The sequence below is a fragment of the Corvus brachyrhynchos genome, unplaced genomic scaffold (genome assembly GCF_000691975.1).
Source record: "Corvus brachyrhynchos isolate BGI_N302 unplaced genomic scaffold, ASM69197v1 scaffold14, whole genome shotgun sequence".
Taxonomy (NCBI): domain Eukaryota; kingdom Metazoa; phylum Chordata; class Aves; order Passeriformes; family Corvidae; genus Corvus; species Corvus brachyrhynchos.
In genome coordinates, this window is record NW_008239110.1 from 2,787,338 (window position 1) to 2,812,154 (window position 24,817).

The 24,817-nt window shown below is 37.5% G+C and overlaps 1 protein-coding gene across 2 annotated transcripts in view; it reads right to left on the reverse strand.

The window, feature by feature from the left end:
• Positions 1-2,001: 2,001 nt before the first annotated feature.
• USP45 (ubiquitin specific peptidase 45) overlaps positions 2,002-24,817 on the reverse strand; it is a 44,581-nt gene continuing 21,765 nt past the window's right edge. Inside the window, exons 8-17 of one of the 2 annotated variants that reach the window (XM_008637738.2) lie at positions 21,210-21,297; positions 17,582-17,663; positions 16,477-16,568; positions 14,447-14,503; positions 12,949-13,092; positions 11,027-11,696; positions 9,249-9,346; positions 8,785-8,871; positions 8,181-8,334; positions 2,002-6,848 (exon numbers count right to left, since the gene is read on the reverse strand). In XM_008637738.2, the coding sequence (XP_008635960.1) occupies positions 6,715-6,848; positions 8,181-8,334; positions 8,785-8,871; positions 9,249-9,346; positions 11,027-11,696; positions 12,949-13,092; positions 14,447-14,503; positions 16,477-16,568; positions 17,582-17,663; positions 21,210-21,297 (1,606 nt within the window). In that variant the 3' untranslated portion in view covers positions 2,002-6,714. The remainder of the gene's footprint in view (positions 6,849-8,180; positions 8,335-8,784; positions 8,872-9,248; positions 9,347-11,026; positions 11,697-12,948; positions 13,093-14,446; positions 14,504-16,476; positions 16,569-17,581; positions 17,664-21,209; positions 21,298-24,817) is intronic. The other variant, XM_017739506.1, reaches the window with a different exon arrangement.

Here is a 24,817-nt window from a genome sequence, read left to right on the forward strand (position 1 = left end):
AATCAAGCGAGATTCACGTTCCCGCCTGCAATAGTGTGAGGAGGCCCCTGGGAGGCTCATTAGCCCCGTGGCTCCACAGGTAACTGCTAGTCAGAGTGTGATCCGTGTTTCCAGTGCGGGGCCGACGTGAAGAAGTATGTAGAGCTGGTAGCTAAGCGTGGAAGTACGTAAGCGGACAGGCTCCGGGCAACGGCCCTACACTGAAATACACAGTAACTTCTGTGTTGCACAGCTGCAGGGTGTCAGCATTCAAAGTCAGGCCAGCGGATGGCTATCAGGAGCGTTTGTGAAGCAGGACAATTCTCTAAGTAGTTTATTCTGAATATCCAAATTAACTTCTGTGAGTTCTACCGTGAATTTTTCCTTTTGTTTTAAGGTACGAAGGAAAAACAAAAACACCTGCGGTAAACAGCTCTTCTTGTATCGTCACTGGGGATGATTCTGTAGGCAGGGACTGAGTAATTCCATTCCTTTGTGTGGAGCAGAGGTTTCCATTAGCTGGCACATTACTTACCGCTGTGATCACTGCCTTCCCTTCCTTCAGCGTCATGGATGCAAATGCCTAAAACATCCCCAGTCTCTCTGATCATTGCATAACACTTTATATTAATACCCACACAGAGTAACACAGTAAGTTAACTTTTATAAATCTGTAGAAAACTGAAGGCTTCAAGAAACTTCTGTAATGATTTCAGTGTAAGATTTGTCAGTGCCACTTAGGCTACATATTAGTGTTAGCTGAAGTGTTCTAGATTTTTCCCTTTTTGCGTCACGTGGAATGGCAGAAGTGTTGTGGAAGTGCTTTCCATGGACAGAAGTGTTGTGGAAGTTTTAAGTCTGTCCAGTGTCGACTCACAGAACTCTGGAGTGATGCTTATGGATGGACAACCTTCCTGCTGCTACTGAAACTGGGCATGTGAGGGAGTCCCACTCTTGGTCCTAGTCTTATCACAGAATTACAGAACTCAGTTCTTGTAAAGGGAACAAACTTTATGCCCTTTGTTACAGGGGGTAAGGCCAGGGATATAACCAGGGTAGCTTAAGTGTTCAAGGATACAGATTCATCTCTGGGGAGCTCTTCCACAGGCAGTGATGATGTGAGACAGGACAAAAGCAAAAATACGTGAACTCAGTGGTACAACATACAGCTTATATTTAAATAACACAGTTTTCCACATGGCTGGATATTTTATTTACATATTTTTCTAACAATATATAACAGATAAAAAGACAAAATAAATAGATGACAAATGCAGCTATACTCTCAGAAACTTGTTAAAGCACCTAGGATAGACTGGAAAACTGATAAGACTTGTGTTTTTAAAATACAGTCTGTATGTAAGACCCTGTTTACTTAGTAATATTTGGAATTAGAAATCTACAAAAGAAATGTACCATGTATCAGCACTGTAGTCCAATTCTAAAAATACTATTTGTTATTTAAATACCTGCAGAGTAGAGTCAGACTATTAGTTCAAACAGATGAAAAAAAGAAATTAATGAAAACTAGATGAAACTTTTACATGCTTGATTCATTGCTCACAAGTATTTTGGACTCAGCAACAAGATTTTTGATTACTTTGATTGCCTTTTGTGTAAATGCAGGCACACATGATCAGGCATTATCTCCATGCATAAATGACCGTCGAATCAGAACTCAACTTTGGAATGGCTAAATAGGGAATGGTGCCTATTGACATAGTGGTTTCCCTACTGAGTACTCTACAATGATTCCCAGGTTACATAGCCCAAAAGCAAAAAAACTCCTAAACTAGCAAAGCAATGAGGTAATTACTAAGAAGTCATAAACCCACTCAGAATAAATGCTCTTCTGTTTTCTTTTAAAAGCAGTGCTGCACCTTTACCTTTTGTACTAGAAAAATAGTAGAAGCTGCAATAGACATAAGAGACATCCTTGACACTTAAAAGTTAGTGTTTTCTACTGCTATAAATGAAGACGGAAATATTTGTAACTTTATATAAAGTAGAATGTACACCAAGTAGTTTTGAAGTGGTTGCAATGCATTGCAATTGTTTTATTAGAACATACAAATTCACTTAGACGTCTTATATAATGTTGTGCAAGTCAAGTGTTTTGACTTGTACTAAGACATCCATCTGAAAATATATTTTATAATCTCATTTACAAAAAAAATAGATTACAAATCATTTTGAATAATCACTTTTCCACCATTTCTGCAATTTGTTTATACACCAACAGGAGAGGTACAACAGCTAGAACAGCTGGCAAAATAACAGCCTAAGATACAGCAAATAGACACAGAAGCAATAATAATTTGTTCTAAAATAATTCGACTAAAATGATTCTACTGAACAGTAGTGGCATTTCTTTCACATAGATATATAAATCTTTGTATGAAGGCATAAATTTGTACAGGGTACAGCAAAAGAGGGTCCAGATATTGAAAACTAAGGAATATCAAATCTTTGTTTAATCAGGGCTGCTGTAAAGCTGTTTTCTGAGGTGTGTTACCACTTTTTAATGAAAATTGAATTTATTAATTTTTGTTAACAGAAGAGTTGTATTTGAATGCTTTCTTTGTTCCCATCTAATTTGTTCCCATTTTAATACATCTTAGAGTTTCTACTAAAGAAATTACTCCTTTCTTAGTTTGTTACCAATATGTTCAAATAAGATTTTTATAATGGGTTGAGAATGGAGATGCATTAATTTCATGTCCCTTTATGATCTAGTTTGTGTTAGTATAAAAAAGAAGCATACAGAGAAGCAAATGGTGAAGTTAAGACATTTCAGCCTTTTAATGAATTTATAAACCACTCTCACCTGCTACCACTTGAAATCCATTAGCAAGAGCACTTCATTGATACACACAGAGGGTGCAGATGGGAAAGGGGAGGAAGGTTTGGCAGACTGCATGGATGTAATTTTCTAAACAAAGGCGATTTCAGTGTGTACATTTTGGGTGGCAAAGTTCAGGGTTTGTTTTTCCTTCCCCTCTATTTGTAGCCATCTCTTAGGAGAACAGACTAATGCAAACATAGTGTCTGTACACATATTGTAGACAGGTTAGTATAATAAACCTCCCCATCACTTTTTGCCACTTTTGGCATAAATTATATATAAATCCAAAGATAACAAAGCTCTTTCTTATAATCTGTACTAACTGCTTAGCTGATGCAGTGGTCTTTGTTGATGTCTCTGTTCTGGGGAAACTTTTGTAGGGGGTTCCAGTTGTCCATATATGTAAATCAGGTACTTCCCATGGGTGAAGTTTACTTACTGATGAGTGAGGAACTGTTCAATTTTAATCCTTTGTAATTGTTTTACAGGAGCTGTCTTGTGACTGGTCAGCAGAGAGCTGCTCAGGAGTCACAGCTTTTCTCAGGGATTGGTGTCGCAGCCTGTAGGCAGAGCCAGTGTGGTGGTGAGGACAGGCCCGACTACAGCTACAGTAGCTCTTCCTGCAAGAGCTTTGCAAGTTCACAGAGTAAGTAATGAGATTGGGAACCACTATATTATGTTTAAGGATCAATGAAAGCAAAGAGATTGACACAGAGGCCTATGGAGACCCCAAAAACATAAAGAACAGATGGGGCTGATGAAGAAAGTAGTGGTGCCCTTGTGAGAAGAGAAGGGTGGGATGAAGAGAAAGCCCTTTTGAAACTATTCCACACGAAGACACAGGTTACTGCATTTTCTCAGGGTGGGGGACCACAAAAATATAGTGAAGCTCTGTAAAGAGCAGATGCTGTAGGCCTGAAGAGATTTTTGGTTGGTAACATAAGATATTTTAAGGAGAATCTTAAACTTTCAAGCCCTTCACTTAAATTCTGAAAACACATAGCTTTTCAGTAGTGTGCACACATCTGGCAGTTGCAGGAAACTGCAGCTCCTAGACTCTAGAATCATATTTAACATTCTAGCACATACAGGATGTACACCCTTGTTTTCCCAGAATTCTCTGAGCTTCTTTTCCAAGTCCTGATAAGGAACTATAACAAGTCTTCAGTACACACATTTATGTAGTTTCTTTAGAGCCAAACTTTACACAAAAACCTATGTCTGTCTAAAGGACACCATGACTTGCATCTAAAATTGTGTGTGACGTCTTGCATTGGTCATCAGTTTTTTCACTTCGAAGGCATAACTTCACCTGTTGCCTTCATTTTTAGAGAATGCTTCCGTCTGTGGTATTTTCGTACCTGTTCCTGACTCAAGGCTTAGAGTTCCTGCCAACACAGCTTTTTATTTCAAGTCAGAATGCCTCATCCAGGGGCAACAGTGATGGCTATCTTGGATAAAGGCATTGGCTCTTTTTCATGGTACTCTCTCTCCATGTTCTGTAAAATACCTAAACGCAAGTAAATGGTCCCTGGCTGTTAATGAGAAAATAATCCTGCCAGCATCTTTTATGGCATCCTAGTCAGTTATGTCCACTTGGGAAAATTTCAGCAGTCCAATCTGCAAACTCCAGATATAAAGAAGCGAAGACCACCTCAGGAATTTCCTGAAAATGGCATAAAAAGTAAGAAGTAACAGGTTAAGAACCTTGTTCTGTTTCTCTCCTAGTTGTGCAGTCTAGGGAAGTAGTTCTAGGCTAAAAAGTAGATCAATACAGGTACTTAAATTCAGTAGTTTTACAATAGTCAGCAAAAGGAGGAAGGTCAGGCATCAGCTACTCAGTCTGTCTGCTTTAGGGTGGAGTTCTCCTAGCAAGATTGTGTCACACAAGTGACACTTAGTTGCCATTTGCTATGACTGTTGCCTGTAACTAATTCTGAGTTTGAATCAATTACATACAAAGAGAAGGCCGGCGTGTGTAGGTGGATGAATGGTACGGGAAGATAAGGAGCTAAAAGAGAATTAGGGTATTTTAACCAACTCTCCTCTAAACATCTTTCTTTCTTACTTAGTGTAGACTCAGGTTAAGATGTTGTTAGCTGGAATACAGATGGCTAAAGCTGGCTGCTTGGTTTCTCTCAGTTTTACTACTTTTGGGTAGACTGAGACAATTTTCATTTGTAGAAGGAAAAAACCCCATTGTTTTGGCTAAAACACATAGCCTAATTTTGATCTGAACAGAGGAGTTTTCCTTTTAAAAATAAAATCCTGTGCAACCAGGGGCTCACTCCGTTATGACAATCAGTTGTATGGCCTACAATCCTTAGTGCCTGCACAAGAATGTGCAAGTACTGTGGCTGTAAGATACACCTAAGGAGTTTGAGCAAATGCAATTCTAGCAGGTTCTGCCATGTTCTCATGCAAAAGAGGGAATGCAAGTGGGATGAAGCTCTGAAACAGAACTAGGGAATAGGAGAGTCAGGCAGCTAGGTATGACAACATGTGCTACAGACAGTAATAGGGACAGGATGTTTTTTCATTAAAAAAATATTACTATAAATGAAAACAGTAAGCATGTATTAACAGTTTTTCTCTACTAAAGAGCAAGTCATAGACGATGGAACTGTTACAGAAGTAATTTGTATTTCAGTAACAGCTTATTAAATAAATTAATTACCACGTAACTTCAAGTAGTCATCAGGTCTTGACCGTAGAATGTATCTGTTACTCTCTGGGATGGAAATAAGAAATTACCAAAGGAAGTAACACCTCAAAACAGGGCAGTCAAAAAGTCTAGAAAAACCAGTTCTGCCACTAGGACACCTGCTGTCCCCCACTGCTGACAAAAGGAAGTCCAGACATGTATCAGAGGGCAAAAGTCATCATTTACTGTCCAACTCATACACACAGTGCAAAAATAATTTATAGTTTATTACTCCTGTCAGAAAAGTATTCAGGAACAGATAAACCAGTTCATGTTTAGAACCAAAAGTAACAGCATTTACTGAATTATGCTTAAACTCTGTACATACACAAGCTTATATGCTGTACATTGTCATAATTGTGAAGTTGAAAAATTACTAAATACAGAAATTATTTGCAATTCTCTTTCCTAGAAGGTAAAATAACAATATCTGTTGATGGATTTATGGTGTGTGTATATATCTCAGAGGATATACTTACGCACACCAAGTACATACTTATATTGAAACAGGAGTACATTGCTATACCAGTGCCAGTTGCAGACAACTGAAAGGGTACTGGGTATCTGAGGGTTCACTGCCACTATTTAGAGCCATCATTTTCCCAATCTATTCTCAGCTCTTATCAGGAAAGTGCATTACCCAGAGACAGCTGTTGTTACTCCACTCTGGAAGGACTCTGCTTTCCAATTACTAAACATGGAAGCGACACAATTTGACAGGTTCTTGTTTGCAGGAATCTTAACAGCTGACATCCAACCCAGTGATGGGAAGGGTCTGGGCTGGATCAAAAGAAGTTGAACACTTTGTATTGTTACTGTACACCAGCAAATCCAGGCACTTAACGCTATCAGTATTTCTATTCTCAACTGTTCTAGAGCTATGGGCAAAAGCTTATCTTTATTATAATCAAAAACAAACTTTCCCTAGACCTCAGTAGGATAGGACATCATCTTACATTCTAATGGTACTGCATTTTAACGAAACCAGAATTTTAAAAGTTTGGCAAAGTGCATACTTTAAGAGAATCATTCAGATATTTATGATAGTTTAACTGAACTTCAGAGTCAAAATATGATAAATTCTCTACAAGATAAAGGCACAATATTTACAGGTACTCTTACCACTGCAGCTTTAAATAAGATAAACTAAATAATACTACCATCTTTGAAATTAAAGTGTTAAGAATTATAGTAATAATCTTTCATAAAAAAGTAGATATGCTTGTGCATTTAGTACTCTTGATTCTGGAACCATCTGAACATGGGCATCACTAACATACACCCACTGTCCTCCTGATGTTCCCATGGCTTCTTTTAAACCTGAAATGCAGAAGCAAAAGAAATTTTTTCTTGTCTTTCACAACATTATCAAACAAATACAGTGGCTATTTCGAAAAGCAAGAAAAGCTTCTAACCCACAAGAGTAATTCATTACTTAGATGCAGTCCGCTATTCATAGTTGGAATGTAAGTTTGACATGTAAGTTTGAAACTTACACGTCAAAGAGCACTGTAATAGAAATTGGTGGAAGACAATGCAATGATGCTGCCATGGCTTTTTTCATTTTTTTTTAGAAAGCCAAAGACATTTCAAGTACAGCTTGCTGAGTTCCAACAGGAAGTTATACTAGAACACAACCAGTTCTGACATTGAAAAAAGATTCTATTTTAAAAGCTGACCAGTGTAAAATTAAGAACATGAAAAGATCTAATCTGTTCTAACAATCATTGCAAGACAAGCATTAGACTGAAGGAAACTTGGATGTCATGAATAATGTAAAAGATTGTCTTACTGGAAATGAGCTTCAAATGCAAAGTGATACTACATAGGATAGAAAAGATAATGCTTGGTTCTCACTTTCCCCCAAAAAGGAAAGAGTAAATATATTTACCCAACTCTTGACAGCGTAACATATTATTGCTGCCACAAATCTTTTACTAACAGATTCTGATTCTGTCCTGGCAACTTATTTCATTCTGCATATCCATCAAGTATTAGTAAGAACTAGTGTGCTCTTCTCAAAATGCCAACAGAAACCCTACACCAAACCTTATATCTTCCATGAAAAAAAACTGCTGTTCACATTAGACCAGAGTATTCCAGATTTTTAAGTATGAAAAAATTCCCAATCCTAAAATACGTAAGATACATAAAATGCTCAAATATTTAGAAAATGTAATTTAATTTAATGTCATGGATTTGACTGGTGTACTAAACCATTTTCAAATACTGGATGTATTATTTTGACTAGGAAAGAGAGGAAAGTTTTCCCTCAATTATCTGTTTAATGGCTGAATCAAAATTCCATTATTCACTCAGCTCTATATGGGATTAACAGCAGAAGTAGGATATGCATTGTGTGCAACAACAACAAAAGAGAACAATTAATAGAATCATAGGTTGGTTTGGGTTGGAAGGGACTTCAAAGATCATCTAGTTCTAACAGCTCTCCCAAGGACAGGGACACCTTCCACTAGTTCAGGTTGCTCAGAGTTCCATCCAACCTGGCCTAGAGCACATGCTGGGATGGGGTTTCTACAACTTGTCTAAAAATCACAGATTACTCTCAGCTAAAAAATTATTTGCTATAAATCCCTGTAGACAGTTGCTTTTGGTTTACAGTGAAGGAAAGGAAGCTCTATCTGTACATACCCAGAACGGTTTTAGTGGTAGAAATATGCTCTAGCAATTTCTTGGAAGATGTCCTGACTTTCACATACGCCGCATAATGACCACCTCTCATTGACCCACTGTGCTCCACTATTCCATAAAGACTATACAGCACTCTTGCACCATCCATAACGTTCTGCATTCCCAGAAACACAGAAAACAAAGGTGAATTATTTCACAATGAATTTTACAGGTGTCTTAAGTACCTATCAGCAGTACTATTCCGAAAGAGGCAAACAGACATCTACAGCATTTCCAACAGTGAAACACCTCTATTACAAGTACTCAGTAGTCTTGTTAATTTAGTTACCATAGAGGCAGTAATACTTGTCCTTAATGCTGTTAGATACACCAACATCACCAGGGCACCACAGCTTAACTAATACTAGCTAACATCTGTGATATTCTTGTCATGAATGGAATTGCATATAATTACAGTTCTGATCTCAGGACACTGTTTGAAAAATTCACTCTGTAATTTAATTTAAAAAGGAAGAAATAATCATCATTATCGTCATCATCAATCCAATTTAACTTGTGATCAGGACAACAACTGCTGAAGTACAATAAAGATTTGAAATGGTACCTTGCAAGATGCAGCGCAAAATGGTGCTAAGTCTAAAATCAATGGGAAATCCACATGCCTGTTTACTTTCCGTAGACTCAAACCAGCCTTCAAAAGAACAGAAAGGAAGACTGTAAAAGAAATATTTTTACTATGAAGCTTTTTAAAGATAAGGTATATCACTATACTATTAAAATTAACCAAATCCAAGAGTAAGATTTTAACTGATTTAAACCTTGTTATGTTTTCAATACAGTGTCTGCTACACATAAGCATGACAGACACATAAGGGGTTTCCCTGGATACATCAGGATGGCTAAATGCACTCTGAAGGTGTTAGGATAATCACAACATCAGCATGTTTCAAACAGTGCTTCTACCAGGTCTCCATCTAAAAAGGCAGCATTGGGATCACAATGGCACTTGAAGAATTGCTTGTTCACCAGTGGGGCAGAGGAATATACAAGAGGGGTTTGGCCTCTTACCTGGTGGAATCTTTTCAGGTGGAGAATAAGAATAGCAGGAACTGAAGAAATCAGCAGCTGTTTCCGAGCATTTGTGTAGACACCTTCCATTTTCTTTTCTGTATTTATGAATATCAAAATAATTTTTAGAGTGAAGGCAGTCATATGGAATTTTTAAAATATTTTCTAAACATCTGACAAAATAGATCTATGCTATAATGGTTTTGTACTTGTTATATAAAACACAAGGGAAATTTTGTGGAGTAACAGAAGAATATTTTCTCATTTTTCTAGTTATTAATAAACATCATCTGCAAAATCTGAGCATTATTTTAGCCAGTTTTGTGCAAATCAGATCAGAAGCAGGAAGCCTGTACACTATCTAGGTCAGCTTGCACACTGAGATACCTACATTGTCTGTTACTATAGCACCCAACTTTCCTGTTAAAACCTAAAATAAATGGATGATCCCTGGACAAAAACTGGAAGGCACAAGTCTCTTTAGCTATGCTAATGTCCTAATCACTGAGAGTTTAGTTTTCCATTCTTCAGTTCTTTCTGAATGACTACATACTTCATACTTATTTAAGAGAAAGGTCTGAGGAGAACTGTCTACTTCAGGAAGCCTCATAACTTATTGGTTTGAGCATACAGGATTGGGATATGTGGCCTCCAAACCCCGTATGGTGCATAAGGCAGGGAACACAGGGCTCTTACCAAAAGTAGCACAGTGAAAATTCCACAGAAAAGCTCCACAGTAAAAGAGAACATGTCACTAGCATTTATTTTTGCTGACAAAATTAATTTACTGGTTTTACATATGTTCAGAAGAAAATAGTTCATTTGAGGTATAATGGTTAATTTTTAATCGGGTGACCTCTTACATCTTCTGTTTTAGAAGGAAAAAATAAATAATGATTAGTTGTGAATTGATTTTACTTTTCCGTTTTTCATGGTGCCCATGGAACCCAAGTGTTATTTATATAGCACAGTCCAATGATGATTACAGGAATGATTATAAAATATTATGTTTAGATTAATTTTTCTGAATTTACTCGTGCTTAACTTGTATCTCTTCAGGTATCTATAAATGCACAGCAAACAGGCAATTTTTTGTTATTATAAGACATCCCTCTATATTTTATTTACAGATTATGAGAAGAGCTTAATTTCTTCATTATTCTGAATTTCAATACCAAAAAACCCCCAATCCTCTTAAAATGTTTATTTTTCATGAAATTTAAATTGTTTTTCTTATTCAGTGAATGCTTGGGCTATACAGGCATCAAGGAAAAGACTGTCAGAAGAAGGTACTTCTCTCTCATCTCCATTCTTACAAATCCTGGAAGTTTTTTTTCCTCTCTTCATTACAACTCTCTTTTTTTGCCCTTTTTCCATACATAATTACATTACTTCCCTGAGTATGTAAGCTACTGGGGCTGAATATTACAGCATTTATTTCAAAGCTTTGAGGATTGTAAGGAACAGAAACAGCAGCAAAGATTAGTATCGAGCAGTGCATATACTCAGTTTATGGTCATCTTTAAATTCATTATCTTGGATAGAATAAAGGTGCAAAATAAATTCTATGTTACATCTACAATTATGTTCTAATATAAAAATTAGCCTTGTTGCCATTGCCTGATGAAGTTTTAAGTTGTTACAAGCAAGTTCTGCTTGGGGAGACATTTTCTGTTTAGCCACAGCAGGGAGGCCCGTGCTGGAGCAATGGAAGAGCAGCCAGCACACAGGCTTTGGGAGGCAATGCTGGAAATGGTCCAGAGGTACAAGCACTTTACCTGTGGAGCTGGTTTTCTTCTGATACTTCTGTTTCCTCTCTGTGCAGCTCTCACATAAAAGCTTGTTGTTCCCCATTAAGAGCTCTACAGAGGTGAACTGGTAAAGGCAGGACTGAACAGAACATTCCTTTGAGCTAGTTATGTAGCTTTGGGAAAGCGTCTGGAAAGCATTTTGAGGGGTTTGGGATAGTGAGGATTTGCCTACTGAGAACATGGAATTATTTGATAAACCCAATGCTGGATCACCACAGCTTGGTTTCTTATCTTCATTTACAGGCTCACAGAAGCTAAGCTTGGATATGGCACTGGAAATCATCTCTTCGTTGCTGTTGCTCGGCTTGTTGTGCGGCGTTTTAGGGTTTAAGTGGTTGACGTGCACACCAGACACGCTGCTGGGTGGGCTCAAAGTTGTTTGCTTAGAAGCACTTTCGCTTTCTGAGGCTTCACTGTCTGCATCAAAGCTGCTTTCAGAGCGGCTGGCTTCCTTCTCACTGCCCTCTGTCTGGCTTCCATTGACAGCTGCCTCAGCAGTGGGGTCTTTGGAGTACAGGACACCAGAGCTACCTTCCAGCTCAAGCTTTTTGGCTTTTTCCTGCATGATAACAGGACTTCTTTCTTCTTCCTTTGAGGAAGCTTTTCTGGCAAGCCATCTCTCATGGTTCAATTGATTCTGTAAATTATGGCATTATTAATTCGGTAATAGAGGGGAGAAATAGAAAGCAGATTTGTAAGCTGACATCTTTTGAAACATGATTCAAATTCAAAGCAAATTCTTGGGGGGTTATATTGTTTTATATTCTTCATCTCTCATGTTTGAGATAGCTGTGTTCCTTAAGATGTTTTAATACTAATTTAGGATTAGAAACCTACACCCCAGTCAGCTAAGAGCATTATACTTACTGAGAGATCAATACTTCCCACAACTAATTACTTTCACTTTGCGACAGCTGTGGATGGCACATTTGAAGTGGTATTCGCTAATCTAATTTAAGCTTCTAAAAGGCTCTCAAGTTTAAGCTACTCCCCTCACCTCCCATGAGAGGCGTTAGTTGATGAACAGCCCCAGAAAAAATTCAACTCACCTTGCAGGCATTTATCATAGAATTAACTAAAGCATCCCTAGGAGGATGTTTGCTGATTTGAATATTACCTGAAATTGACTTTTTAAAAATCAAGATTGCAAGAAGAAAAAAAAGACTGCTTCCACAGAAAACTACTCCTATAGATTGAAAAAACCAAACCCACAAAGCTGCCATAATTTTAAGTGATTTGCAACTGTTCATGACTCTTTTCTTGCCTTCTTTTTTTTGGCTGCTTTCCAGAAGAAATGAGCAACTTTCCTTCCTCTTTTTTATTTCCTTTATTTGAATTGGATCAAAATTGCAGTGGTACCAATGGAAATCCTTCCACTCACCTCAACAGGTTGAGTTTTAGGGCTTTTCTTCTATAACAATGTTTCTGCACTACTTCTTTCCATCCTTTCCTTTGTTTCTACCTCATGTCCTTCTTCTACTTCTCTCTCATTCTCTTCTCCTATCATTGTTTTATATGGTTATTTTATATGGTTATTTTTTCTTCACATGTGTTTAATGTGTTAGGACCTGATTCAGGAGAGTTTTTATGGTACTCAACAGAGCACAGACATTTGCAATAGTCCCAAAAGCAACATGAATTGAAACTAGCCTGCAGATTTTCTTTTTCCCTATAAATGAAATGCTGTAACTGAAAGCTAAATGGTTACCAATGACTGTCATTTCTCATGCTTCTAATGATGACCTAAATATTTTAAAATGAGTCTATGTCAGCTATATGTATACTATAAAACCCGACTGACGTGTCAAAATTCCCTGGAAGTTCCCAGTCACCCTAGAAACTTCAGTTAACTCAGGATGACTGGTTAGTGTGAGTATATAAGTTCTTACCTTATCTTTTGTTAAAGTGTGTTTCTTGACAATTTTGGGTTGATTATTCAGTGTACCGATAGAAGAACAATTATACTGACCAAGATCTGCCTCCTGTACACTTTTACTTTTACCTGTTCTTCCCAAGGGCACAGGTTTTGCAACCTAAGAAATTAGACAGGAAATCAGGAAAGGCAACATGTCAATTTTGTTAATCCTTTGCAACCTACAGAAAAGATGAATGTAGGTGGATTTTTTTTGTTTATTTTAGAAAACAGTGACCTACATAAAACAATTAAATGGCCCCCTGAATTGTGACATAAGACTACTTTCTTATGTTTTTTTAAATCATAAACTCACTGTCATTATCTCTGAAGCTTCAACTGAAAGCCACAAGGAATATGAATGATACAAAATTTCTGTATGTAATACAATACAAAATAATCTATTCTATTATTGTATAAACACATGTGTAGCTGTATGAGATGTGACTTTATCAAAAGGGACACAGGTCCCCAAGTCAGTGCCTGGTGCAGTCTGTGACAACAGAACTGCCACACACACACACCCCCATCACATTACTGGCAGCAGCACATCTCAACTGTAAAGGAAAGTGATGACTATAAAGTAATGCCCATCCTCAAGTAAGTGCAGCAACTGCTAAATGCCCACAGAAATTGCTCTCAAACAGAACCCACAAAGTTTCCTTGTTACACATGAGAGCCAGGAAGCACAAGGGCCCAGATACTCAAAATGCTGCTAAAGCCTTAATTCCCACAGGCATCTGCACTCAATGCACCAACGAAGATGAAGAATTTGTTGTGGAAAAAAATTGGTGTTTGGAGGAGAATACATTTTATATAGAAAAAAAATTACATTAATTACTCTCCCTTAAATGTAGATGGATATATGCAGGATGAGGGAAGAACCACTCTCAACCCACCCCCACTACTCTCAAATGAAAAGCCCAAGTTCTGAAAAAACAGTTTATGCCTTCAAAGGAACACAGCTCCTCTGCAGCTAATGGAGGCAATCCATGAAATGCTGAGAACACCAGAACAAATATATTCAAATATCCATTTTTACAGTGTCTCATCTTGTAGGTAAACATCAGCCCAAGGGACTCAGGTTCTCTAGATGCAAACCAATAGGTTAGAATCTGCCTCTTTGGACCTCCAAAAAAAGAAAATGCTTATAATCATTCTATTTATATAAGTACACACTATTAAATTAAGCTAATCTCAGACTTATATATTCTCTAAGTTACTAGGGGCATTTGATCCAAGTTTGGACTAATTTAAAGATATATGCACTTATGACAGTGTATGCCTATATATATATGTATATATGTAGAAAATCATATAAGGAATAGATGGATAACAGTACATGTATTTATGGACAACGTTACATTTTCAGGCTTGAAATCAAAACTATGTGTATATGCATAAATAACTTCGTAAGGGTATTAAAAACAATCCACTGGAACCAATAGTTACTTATTACATATTCTGTTTCTTACCCTCTCCTCTATTATAGGAAGTGAAAGATCAATGAAAGGTTCTTTTACTGTTGAAATCTTGAAGAAAAAGAGAAAGTTCACTTAAACACAATGAACAGTATGTGGGCATAGTACATAGCTCCCTTTATTTAATCAATGTATTACCAAAAACTATACAAAAAGCTAATTACTTACAAGATGTATGAAACTACAATGAAGAACTTCCCACTAACTTTTTAAAAAAATGTATTAAGTTAGCTCGAATTTTCTTTCTAATACCACACAAAGCTTCAGCACACAGACACAAAGGGCAAGGCCATTCATCTGGGCATGAACTGACTTGAAGCAGTGTGGTGCTCAGTTTCTCTGAGCTCCAGATGGATTTTCAAGTCACATGGGCCTCTGTGGTACCATTTTGCAGAAAGCTACCTTTCAGAGTTTCGTGATTCTGACACTTCTGCACAGGTGTTTGAGCTGTTATGCAGCAAGGACTGGTTAATGACAGTTAAGTGACAGGTTCTAACCTCATGCTCTCAGTTAAGATTAAGTCAGTCTTACTGGTTACAGTCAAAAGCTTTGTTAGATCTTTTCACACCATATAGTAATTGGTAAAATAAATGCAGTTACAGGGCAAAAGAGGACTAAAAGAAACCAACCTCTTTTTTTGTACTAAGGTTTCATTTTGCCATGTATAAGCTGGAAATATCTTGCAAAGCATACCTAGACAATCTCTTTCAGCACTTTCCATCTGCCTTTATCACTAAGTTCCTTAGGCTCTCTCCCTTGCTGTTCTTGAATTCCTTCCAAAACTGACTTATCTTACCTCTGGAAAGACTGTGAAAAAAAACCTTAAAAAAAGAAGTAAAAATCACGTTGTACATTTAAGTCACAGTCATGCCATCAATTACCGTGTCCCTTCTCTTCTATTTGTGACCCCATCTTCCACCTGTGACACGTGGTATGGACTGCAGGTTTATATGCAAGGGACTCAGGAACGCTTAGGTTCCCGAGGTGCAATAAATGAGATCAAAAGCAGTGCAGCTCTGGTGACTCACTGCCTGGTGAGCCATGTTCAAACAGGGGTTCCTCTACAGTGTCAGTCTGCATGGCCAAACATGTATCAAAAGTATCTTGCCAGTGCAGGCAAAGGAGAGTGAAAGCTAAACTCTTCCTCGAAGGACTACAGCTAGCATATTCCCAAGTCCTGTGCAGGCAGAATGTAAGAATCCAGCAAAAATAGATGAGACATGCAAAATACATACAACCTCTGGTTTTTATATAGTCAAGGTTCTTCATTGGTACTAGTAGCACATTGAAGAGTAATCTACACATCACACACAGGGAACTTTACCTGGCACTGCAGGACTGTGCTTAATTTTTCAGATTGATTAATTTACTTAATCTCTATAATATGAAATAGAATGTTTTAAACCAAACACAAATGTAACATTCAATTAGAAAAGTCATGCAAACAAGATTTTTTTCTTTCAAACTTAAAAGAAAATTATAAGGATCATGGAAAGCATTTTTGATGGAATGTCAGTAATATTAATTATGAAAGAAATATACTGTTCATTAGAGTTATTACATTAATTATAAAAAATACTTGAAAGAAAAAGAAGTAAATTTTTAGCATTTTCCCACTCATTCTAATTCAAAGTAAGTAATTTCCAATTTTCAGGAGTACCCCAGAAGAGCAGGCAGGAGGATTTATGTTTTAAGATAGGTAAGTGTTTTAAAAATATCAAATAACACTGACGTGTAACACATATGATTATAAAATTTGGAACCTCCAGCCTTAAGTCAGATGTAAAATCCAACCCAGTACTTGAATCCTTTTTGAATTCAAAGGATCCCTCTTCTTAGGTTTGGGAGAATAATGCTTTAAAGAAGGAATAAATAATTTCAAATGAGAAACTTTCAATAAAGTCTTGTTTTTACAAACAAACACACAAGTATAAAATTGGCAACACAATTTTATACTTTCAAGACAACGTAATCAAACCAGTATGTGATCTATTCCACATCAAACCAAATTCCAGAATACCTACATTTTCACATTCCTCACACATGACAGTGCTAGTCAATTCACCAACAAAGATCCTATCTATGAAGTTCATCTTCACACCCTCTCTTCCATATGCTGAAAAAACATTGCCTTTTTTAAATGTGAAAAATAACACATCCAATGCCACACTATAAGTACAACAAAATTCTTTCCAAGATATATTATGAAAGCACAATTTTAAACATATTCAAAGTGTTTTGAATACAATAACTAATACATCATATACTGTTATCTCAACACTTGAAAATATTTTAGTGAGAAGGTTCCCTTTCATCCTTCCCTTCCCCATCTTCTGTAACAGAATAGTAATATTCCATCTCTTAAGAAAAAGCTTTTTAAATAAAATCTCAGTTTTCTTTTGAATACATAATATTGCATTGCCTTGATATAGACACTGGGGTAAGCAGACAGGTTATCACCCTTTCAAAATGTTTTTTTTCAACTATAAAGCCCTAAAAAATGTAAGAAAATCCTCTTCTAATACATCTTTATGCCTTAACATTTGCAGATTTGGGAAGGATGACTTACAAAACATCTTAACCATTAGGACTTTAATTAAAACAAAATCCCCCGAATTAGAACTACTGAATAAACAAACACACGCAAAAAAAAAAACCCAAACAAACAAACCAAAAAAAAAAAAAAAAAAAAACAACCCAGAACCTCTTCTCTTGAAATAAAATGCCTTCTTTAGAAACTGCTGCCTATCTTGACTTTGTAAGTGCATTTAGAGTGCTCACAGTACCAGTCAACTAACAGAAATCAGTTTTATTTATGGAAAGTGGCCTCTCTGAGTATAAAGTAATTATGACTATATAACAAATATGGAGCAGGCTATTTTAGAAAACAAAATTAAGTTCTACCTATTATTAAAAGATGCATTGTTATCATCGGGGAGCCTTTCTCCTGGATACAAAGACGCAAGTCAGCTCTCTATACTTTAGGTACGCACTAGGCGGCACTAGAGTAACACAGAATAAAGCCTAGCAATCACAGCACTTCGGATTTGTTCGCAATAGGCAGTTCTGAAGAAAATGGTATTTAAAGACTAGTGCAGTTTTAAAAGTTTTCAATAAGGAGTTGCATACCTTTGACTTTTCTTCTAGTTTCTTCATCTGCTGTCTTAGTAGTTGGGTTATTAAACGCTTTTAAGATACCAGTTTGTATACGCTAGAAGTAAAAATAAAACCAAGTATTTTAAGTGTAAACATTCTAAAAACTAGTAATATATGATTAGACTTTATCTTGTTTTATTTCTATAAAATAAGCATAATTTAATATTGTGAAACTACTGTTGTTATTCACTAACAATGTCAAAACTACATGAGCTTAACTTTAGTAGATCATCATCTAAAAATTTCCTTTTCTTAAAAGGGAACCATCATAGGGCACTTTACAGGTTACCAAGAAACTATGAGATTTTCAGTAAACTAATACTATCCATTTCTCCCATTGTGAATGGACTAATACTGATTGACTAGGATACAAAATACTTGGAAGGCAGCTAAGTGTCTTTTAGTAGCCAGACTTCAGTGACTGCGTTTGGGCACTATTTTTATCACTTCTTTTTATTTTCTAACACTGCAAATTCCAGAGGTATGTTAGAAAACCTTAGAAGAGAAAGAAAACTTCTTATGAATCCACGTAAATGTTATCAACATTTACTCAGAAAAAATCCTAAAAACTACAGGTTTGAAAGAAGGATCAGAAAAAAGCAAATTCATTAATGAATTTGTAGCTGCCCCTCCAGACAGGGAGTGCTTCTGCCCACTATTTCTCAGCTGCCTGGAGGTGAGGAGATGTTGTGTTCCTGGCAGCAGAACTGCATGGGCTGGTAGAAAAGCCCAGCCTCTGACACACTGCAGAGAGAGAAGCAGGAGGATTAATCAGGTCCCCTGACTCCAGTATGCATGACCTGTGCTTCTCCTTTTCCTGGCAAATGTCCTGTCTCTCTGATCTACAAATTCTAGTAACCTGTACAAGTCTCCCTTGTCAGTGTGCAAATGACATTTATAATCAAATACTGAAGTCACACTTAGAGCAAAGTACATTCTAAGAGACAAATAGTTATACCAAACCTTCTGCAACTCAAACCCAATGTCCTAACAGAAAGATTAATAAATGGCTCTAGTTTCCAGGCAGCAAAGCACACTTCCAAGCCACATATCACAGTAGTGTGAGGATGACAGACAGCATCGGAGGTTTGGTTTCCAGTTCAGACACCCATCAGACCAAGTCATACTCCGACCTTATGAGTATGTGACCTGGCTTGTGAATTAACTCCCGCTGCCCCGAGCTCAGCTTTGTTCATCTTAAAGCCAACAATATACTAAAAGGATTAATCAATAGGTAATTCATGAAGTTGAGCACCATAAATGGGTTTAGGGCCATAAGCAACCCTTTTGTTGGGATTAGCGCGTTGAACCATTTATTTAGGTCAAAGAAAGACATAGTCTTTGAATGGGTAGGGTGCTGTGGACAATGGCAGCAGACATTAATCAATTAGCAGCAGGGTTCAGCCACTTCAGGCCCTGGTGTGAAACCATCTCCAGCCCACATTGCTGGAAACAGCAGACGCTATGTCATCTTTATTGTTGTATGGCCAAGCTTTTAGCTTAAAAGTCCACTTGTGTACAAACACACTTTCTAACTTTTTGCCACAGAAATATGAAAAAGTTCAGCACTGGTGTCAGATACAAACACAAAACCACACAGAAGAGGCAAAAGTACAACGGGATTTTTGGTTAGCTCCTATAAATAGTGTCTTGTTACTTATTATATGTATTTCTCATCAACACTTAGGGTTTAAAAACAACTAATCCTGGCAGGGATAGGGAAGTGGGGATGGCCATGTTCAGCTGTCTCATAGGTGGATGGCAAAGCAGCCAGCCACCTTTCAGCAGGGCTGGTCCCTCTCCCAAGAAGGAAGTTTAAAAGCAGCATGAAAGAGGAAGTTTAGCAGCTGTAACCCCTGCTATGGGGTTCTGGTGGCAAACACGCTGCTGCAGGCAGTGCCCAGCCAAAGCCCACGTGGTGGAGAGGCCACAGGGGCAGCTGCTGGGCTCCTGCCTGTGTCCAGCCAGCACAGGTCTTATGTTTGCTGGTTGTCTGCCATCTACAGACCTGAAACATGGGATGATTAAAAAAAAACTGAGGGAGGGGGAGAGAGCTTTTACTAGTGTTGTCGGTGGCAGAGCACCCCGAGGTGATAAAGATGTGTCTGCAGTCATGCACCATTAGGGCAGCAGTAGGATGTAATTGCAGGGCAGGGTGGCACCCACCTCTCTCTGTCTGGTGATGGGGTGGCAGAAATACTGCCCAAAAATCACCGTAAATTCTTGCCATCTTCCATCACTCTTTTGAGGTAGGTACTGTAGCTGCTCTCTAATAATAAATGATTCAAAAGGCAAATGGTAATGCAGGTTACTGCAATGATGGCACATCCGCTGGTGAAGCTGACAGGAGACTGACTTGAGGGGAAAGCACAAGCACCTCCTGCAAAAGCAGCTTGTTGTAATAATCCTGCTTTCTGTGAATCCTCCTTTGTCAAGAAAATATAGTTTTCACCTTTTATTACACGAAAATCAAAAAATAAAATAATAAACTTTCCCTCTGCTGCAAAAACATAGCAACTGTTTTCTAAAGAAATCAGCTGCTTCTGTTGTGTACCCTGTTCCAGACATCATTTTCTAAGTGTGACAGTGTCAAGGTTTAACTGTTTTTTCTTGCAGTTCAGTTCTGTTTATAATCAAGAATGCTGCTGACAAGACCAATAAATATTAGTATTCTGGCAGGATGGGGACTTGTTCAGCAGTACTGTAGTGCCAGGAACTGGGCTCAGACACAGCTTTACATCTTATCTGTGAGATAATTCAGCTCAAGATCATGACATTCATCAGGTTACTAAGTGAAAGGGAAGAGGAAGTACTCTGCTCAGTACAAGATTTAAGGCCTTCCTTTAGAGGAGGCCTAGAAAAGGCTATTTACCACAAAGTATCATCTGAAAAGAAGGGTCCAAGACTAAGTCAGATAGATTAAATCTGATATGGTCAAAATAGCAACCAAACACACCCTTTCTTGCGTGAACAATGCAGGAAACATAAATAATGAAGGAAAATAAACAAAATTCACACAGGGATGTTTTCAATATAACAAACTGCTTCTATTCTTCACATACTTGAATGTAGATTTTAAGCAATGAAAAGCAGCACCTTGCTGATAAAACAAGGAGTTCCTCACACTTTCAAGAGACACAAGAAACTTTGCATGATTTTTTTTCTCCCACAATTTTCAGTGAAAATTTTCAGTTAAAATTGTGGGCAGGGCCATAGCTAAGAACTGTTAATTTTTGTTCCAAAGCTTTAAATTCACTTTGTCAGCTAACACAGAGGTCCTACCTTTATTTTCTTGACATCTCAGATGTCCTTTTTTCCCCCCCTTTTCCTTTTTGTAAAGGCAAACAACTCGGATTCCTAAAGTTGTCATGTTCTACTTACAATACTCCTACTACTACTAACTGAAACTTTCATTCCAATCAACTATCTTAACAAATCAACATGAACATAATTAAATATCTTTCAAAAAAATATATTTTTCTCAAGACAGTGAAAATAGACACTCCTACTCCATTAAGTACATCTTTAAAACACTGGGAACATGAAGAACATTGAAGCAATGACTGGTATTTCACTTTTAAAAGACACACAAAGACGTTACTTTTGTCTCCTCAATCCTGATTGCATCCAACAGATAGTGCAGAAGCTCCTGGCTGTCCTGCTGCTGGAATCCCTTAAATCGAGGAGCCCTATGAGAGAAACAGTAAAGAATTTTAAATTATCTTGGGAGGTTCTTAACAAGACAATGTCAACATCAGACACCTGTTGGGTGCCAGGGTACAAATAGGTACAATCCCTGCTGGACCTCATGGGGCTTTAGGAAGCTCCTGATGTGGCAGGCAATTTCATCAGCAAGGCTGCACTTTAACCTGGGTTGCAGTTTGACTTTATGGAGTATGGCTTGCCTAAAATACAGATTTGCCAGTAGAGTCTCATCCATGCTAGCAGCTCTTTCCTGACAGACTACCCCAGTACATCTGTACCACCAGACATTCCCAATGTCATGGAAGAGAGAGAAAGAAGATTTTCCAAGTGCTTAACCTCCTTTGCTATCTCACCCTTTTCTCATTTGAGGAGAAATCTCAGATGTGCATAAACAGTCCTTTTAGATCACTGGCAGCATCCACATGATCCTCAGAAGCCAAAAGAGGAAAAACATCTGTTTCTGACTATGCTCCCATTTACACTGGTGATGTTTTAGGCAACTGCACAGGGGTAATGTTGCATCTGCTCTGAGACAGCCATTCAGTAGTATCAATCACTACTATTAAAGAACTGTTGAATTATTTTTTTACTATTCAGAGCATCTAAATGTATTCTAAAGATCATATTTTTCAGGCACGGATTACATAGAAATTAGAAAAAAAGAACTTATGAGTACATGGATAGATCCTTAAGGTGTTCTCCTTACAAAGATAACGACAGCTAGAAGGCTTCTAATAAACAATTTGAATCTTCAGGTTCTTGCAATCCCAAATGAGGCTGTGTAAATATTCACTATTACCACATCTCTATTCACATTCACTGCAATTGACTAGCCAAATACCTGTCTTTCCAGGCAGGTTACCCTTTAGATCTTTAATTACAGTCTTGAACTACCTGATCTAAAATGAGATTCCACAGAATCACAAGGAGTTGGAAGGGACCACTGGAGGTCACCTAACCCAACCTCCCTGCCCAAGCAGAGTCCTCTAGAGCAAGTTACTCAGGATTGCAACAGGTGGGTTTCTGAATTTCCAGTAATGCCACCAAATGGCAGCTGTGACTCTTGTTGCAGACTGAGGTGAGCACATGCAGGCCTAACCATGTGCACCCCTTCCAAAACCTAGCACCGGGACAATTGGATTAGCACAGCTCAAACAGGAATTTTATTAAACTGGCAGAGCAGCCAGAAAAACCAACCACTCACTCAGCTCCTCAATTTTATTAAACACACATTGAGCCAGTTTTCACTTTGAGCTGTGGATTGTGTGCTGTGGCTAATCAGCACACAGAGCTGCAAATATATATTGGTATTTCCCCTGGCACAATGATCTCACATGCCCAGCAAAGCTGTTGAGGGTTCTTGAGAGTGAGTGAGGCTTCCATCCCACTCATACTCTAAAGCTGCTCAGATTTGCCTTGGAAGTTTGTGCTCATGGACAGCAGTAATTAAAGGTGACCAGAAAACACACCAGATGTGCAACGTGCCTGCAACAGTAAAATCTAAAGCTGGGCAAGGTGTCAAGATGCCAAGTTAGGGCACAGCAGACATAGGCTACAGGCACGATAGTGATACAGGGGTCTCCGTTTTGAACGGCTCCTTGGAGGCACTTTGGGGTGTAACTCGAGAATGATTGAAAGTGACAAGGCAGATATGTAAGGTCAGTGCCTAAAATTAAGTGGAACAGATCTGGACCTGCGTATGCAAAACAACATGTTCACATTTAAATAGGATAGGATAATTTCACATTGCACTTCATATCCAGTTTTTGACAGAAAGTTGACAATATCCCTAGTTTAAAATGATTTAATGATGCTACTGTACTGTAAGACTATAAAATCTGGAATCAGTATCAGACTTTTTTAAGCATTCTTTTGAAAGTGAATTTTTCTTTCACAAGCAAGTCAACCTCAAAAATTAATTTCAAATTTAAAAATTAAAATAATCTTAGAAATTAAATATTTTGTTTGATATTCCTAAAATTCAGTCTTTTCTTCTATTGAAATCACATGTTTTATTTCTAATAATTTTGATTATAAATTGCAAATACTTTCTTAAAAGCACTGAACCTTTATTCTGGCTCCAATAAAACACTCAATATACATTTAAACAATAAATAACATATGTAGCTGCATTCACAGGTTTGTATGCATGCACAGTTTCTCTCATTGAATGTCTAGGAATCTGAAAAAGCTTTTTTTTTAACCCAGATGGCAAAATCAGTTCAATTCTGAGAAATCTGGTTAGTTAGCCATAGTATTATCATTAACTTATGAGAAATTTCTTGTTTTCCTGTGGCAGTGAGAATCAATGAGTATATTCAGCCCATCTTCTGCAGTATAGGCACATTAATAGCTCCAGTATAGCAAAAAAACCTTCCATGTATACACATTCTGGATCCTGGTACTATAGGGATTTTATTATTTTTTGGCCACAAAAGCGAGACCTCTGTAAGAGACACTACAGTACAAAGGAAGAAAAATTAATAATTGCTTGACAAAGGACCAAGCAAAAACTCCATCACTGTTACAGGAGGGTTTTCTTTCACTGCAGAGACACCTCACAGAGCTAAATATTCAATGCAAATAAGGAAAATGCCCACACACACTTCTTGTTACTGCCTATGATTTGCAGTGCAACCTCTCACTGATCAGTATACAATAATCATTTCAGAGGAAAATTAATTTACTAATTTGTATTTCAAAGTAAAATAATTTACCTGCATGTTTCACACAATTTTATCAGTTTAAATTAAGAGGGGAGGAAATTAATTCAGCCACAGGAGTTTTTCATTTTTTGTTTTGGTTTTTTTTCATTTTATTAGAATATAGTGCATTTACAAGTACAAGATTATTTAGGCTTCTCAGGGCCTGTACTAAATCTATATGCCTGAATTTTAATGGAAACAAGGATGATGGGAATGTAACAGCTACCACTTTAAAAGTGAAGTGAAGTGACTTGTAAAGATTCCCTGTAAGGTTGAGTCATTTACTTGGACTGACAAATGATGTCATTGTTAACACTGCTTAAGATATAGTTAATCTGTCATTCATGTACATAGCATACTATGTAATGTTGCATATAATTCTAAATATCTCATGTTTTGTGGAAAAACATTTGAGATTAATGCATTTGTTTTGGGGGGGAAACCACAAGAGGAAACCAAAAAATAACAATAAAAAGGAGGGAGGGAATTTCACACCTCACAATGCATTTACTGGAAACTTCCTACACTTAAAAACCAGTATTAGAGAAGAAAAAGGAATTAATCCATGCTGATACACAGAAATCTGACAACTAAAAGATGTGTGCTCTCGTCTCCTTGAAAATATGCTTCAAGCAATATCCTTGGCAAAAGTGAGGGACTTGGAGATGGTTGGTTGAGTTGACCGCTCACAGATGTGCTGACATATGGAAGCCAGTGCCAATGCGATACAACCTGTTGTACAGTGTCAGCAGGATAATGACAGAACAGGTTGAACTCCTGCTAATGGCCATAAGTGGTG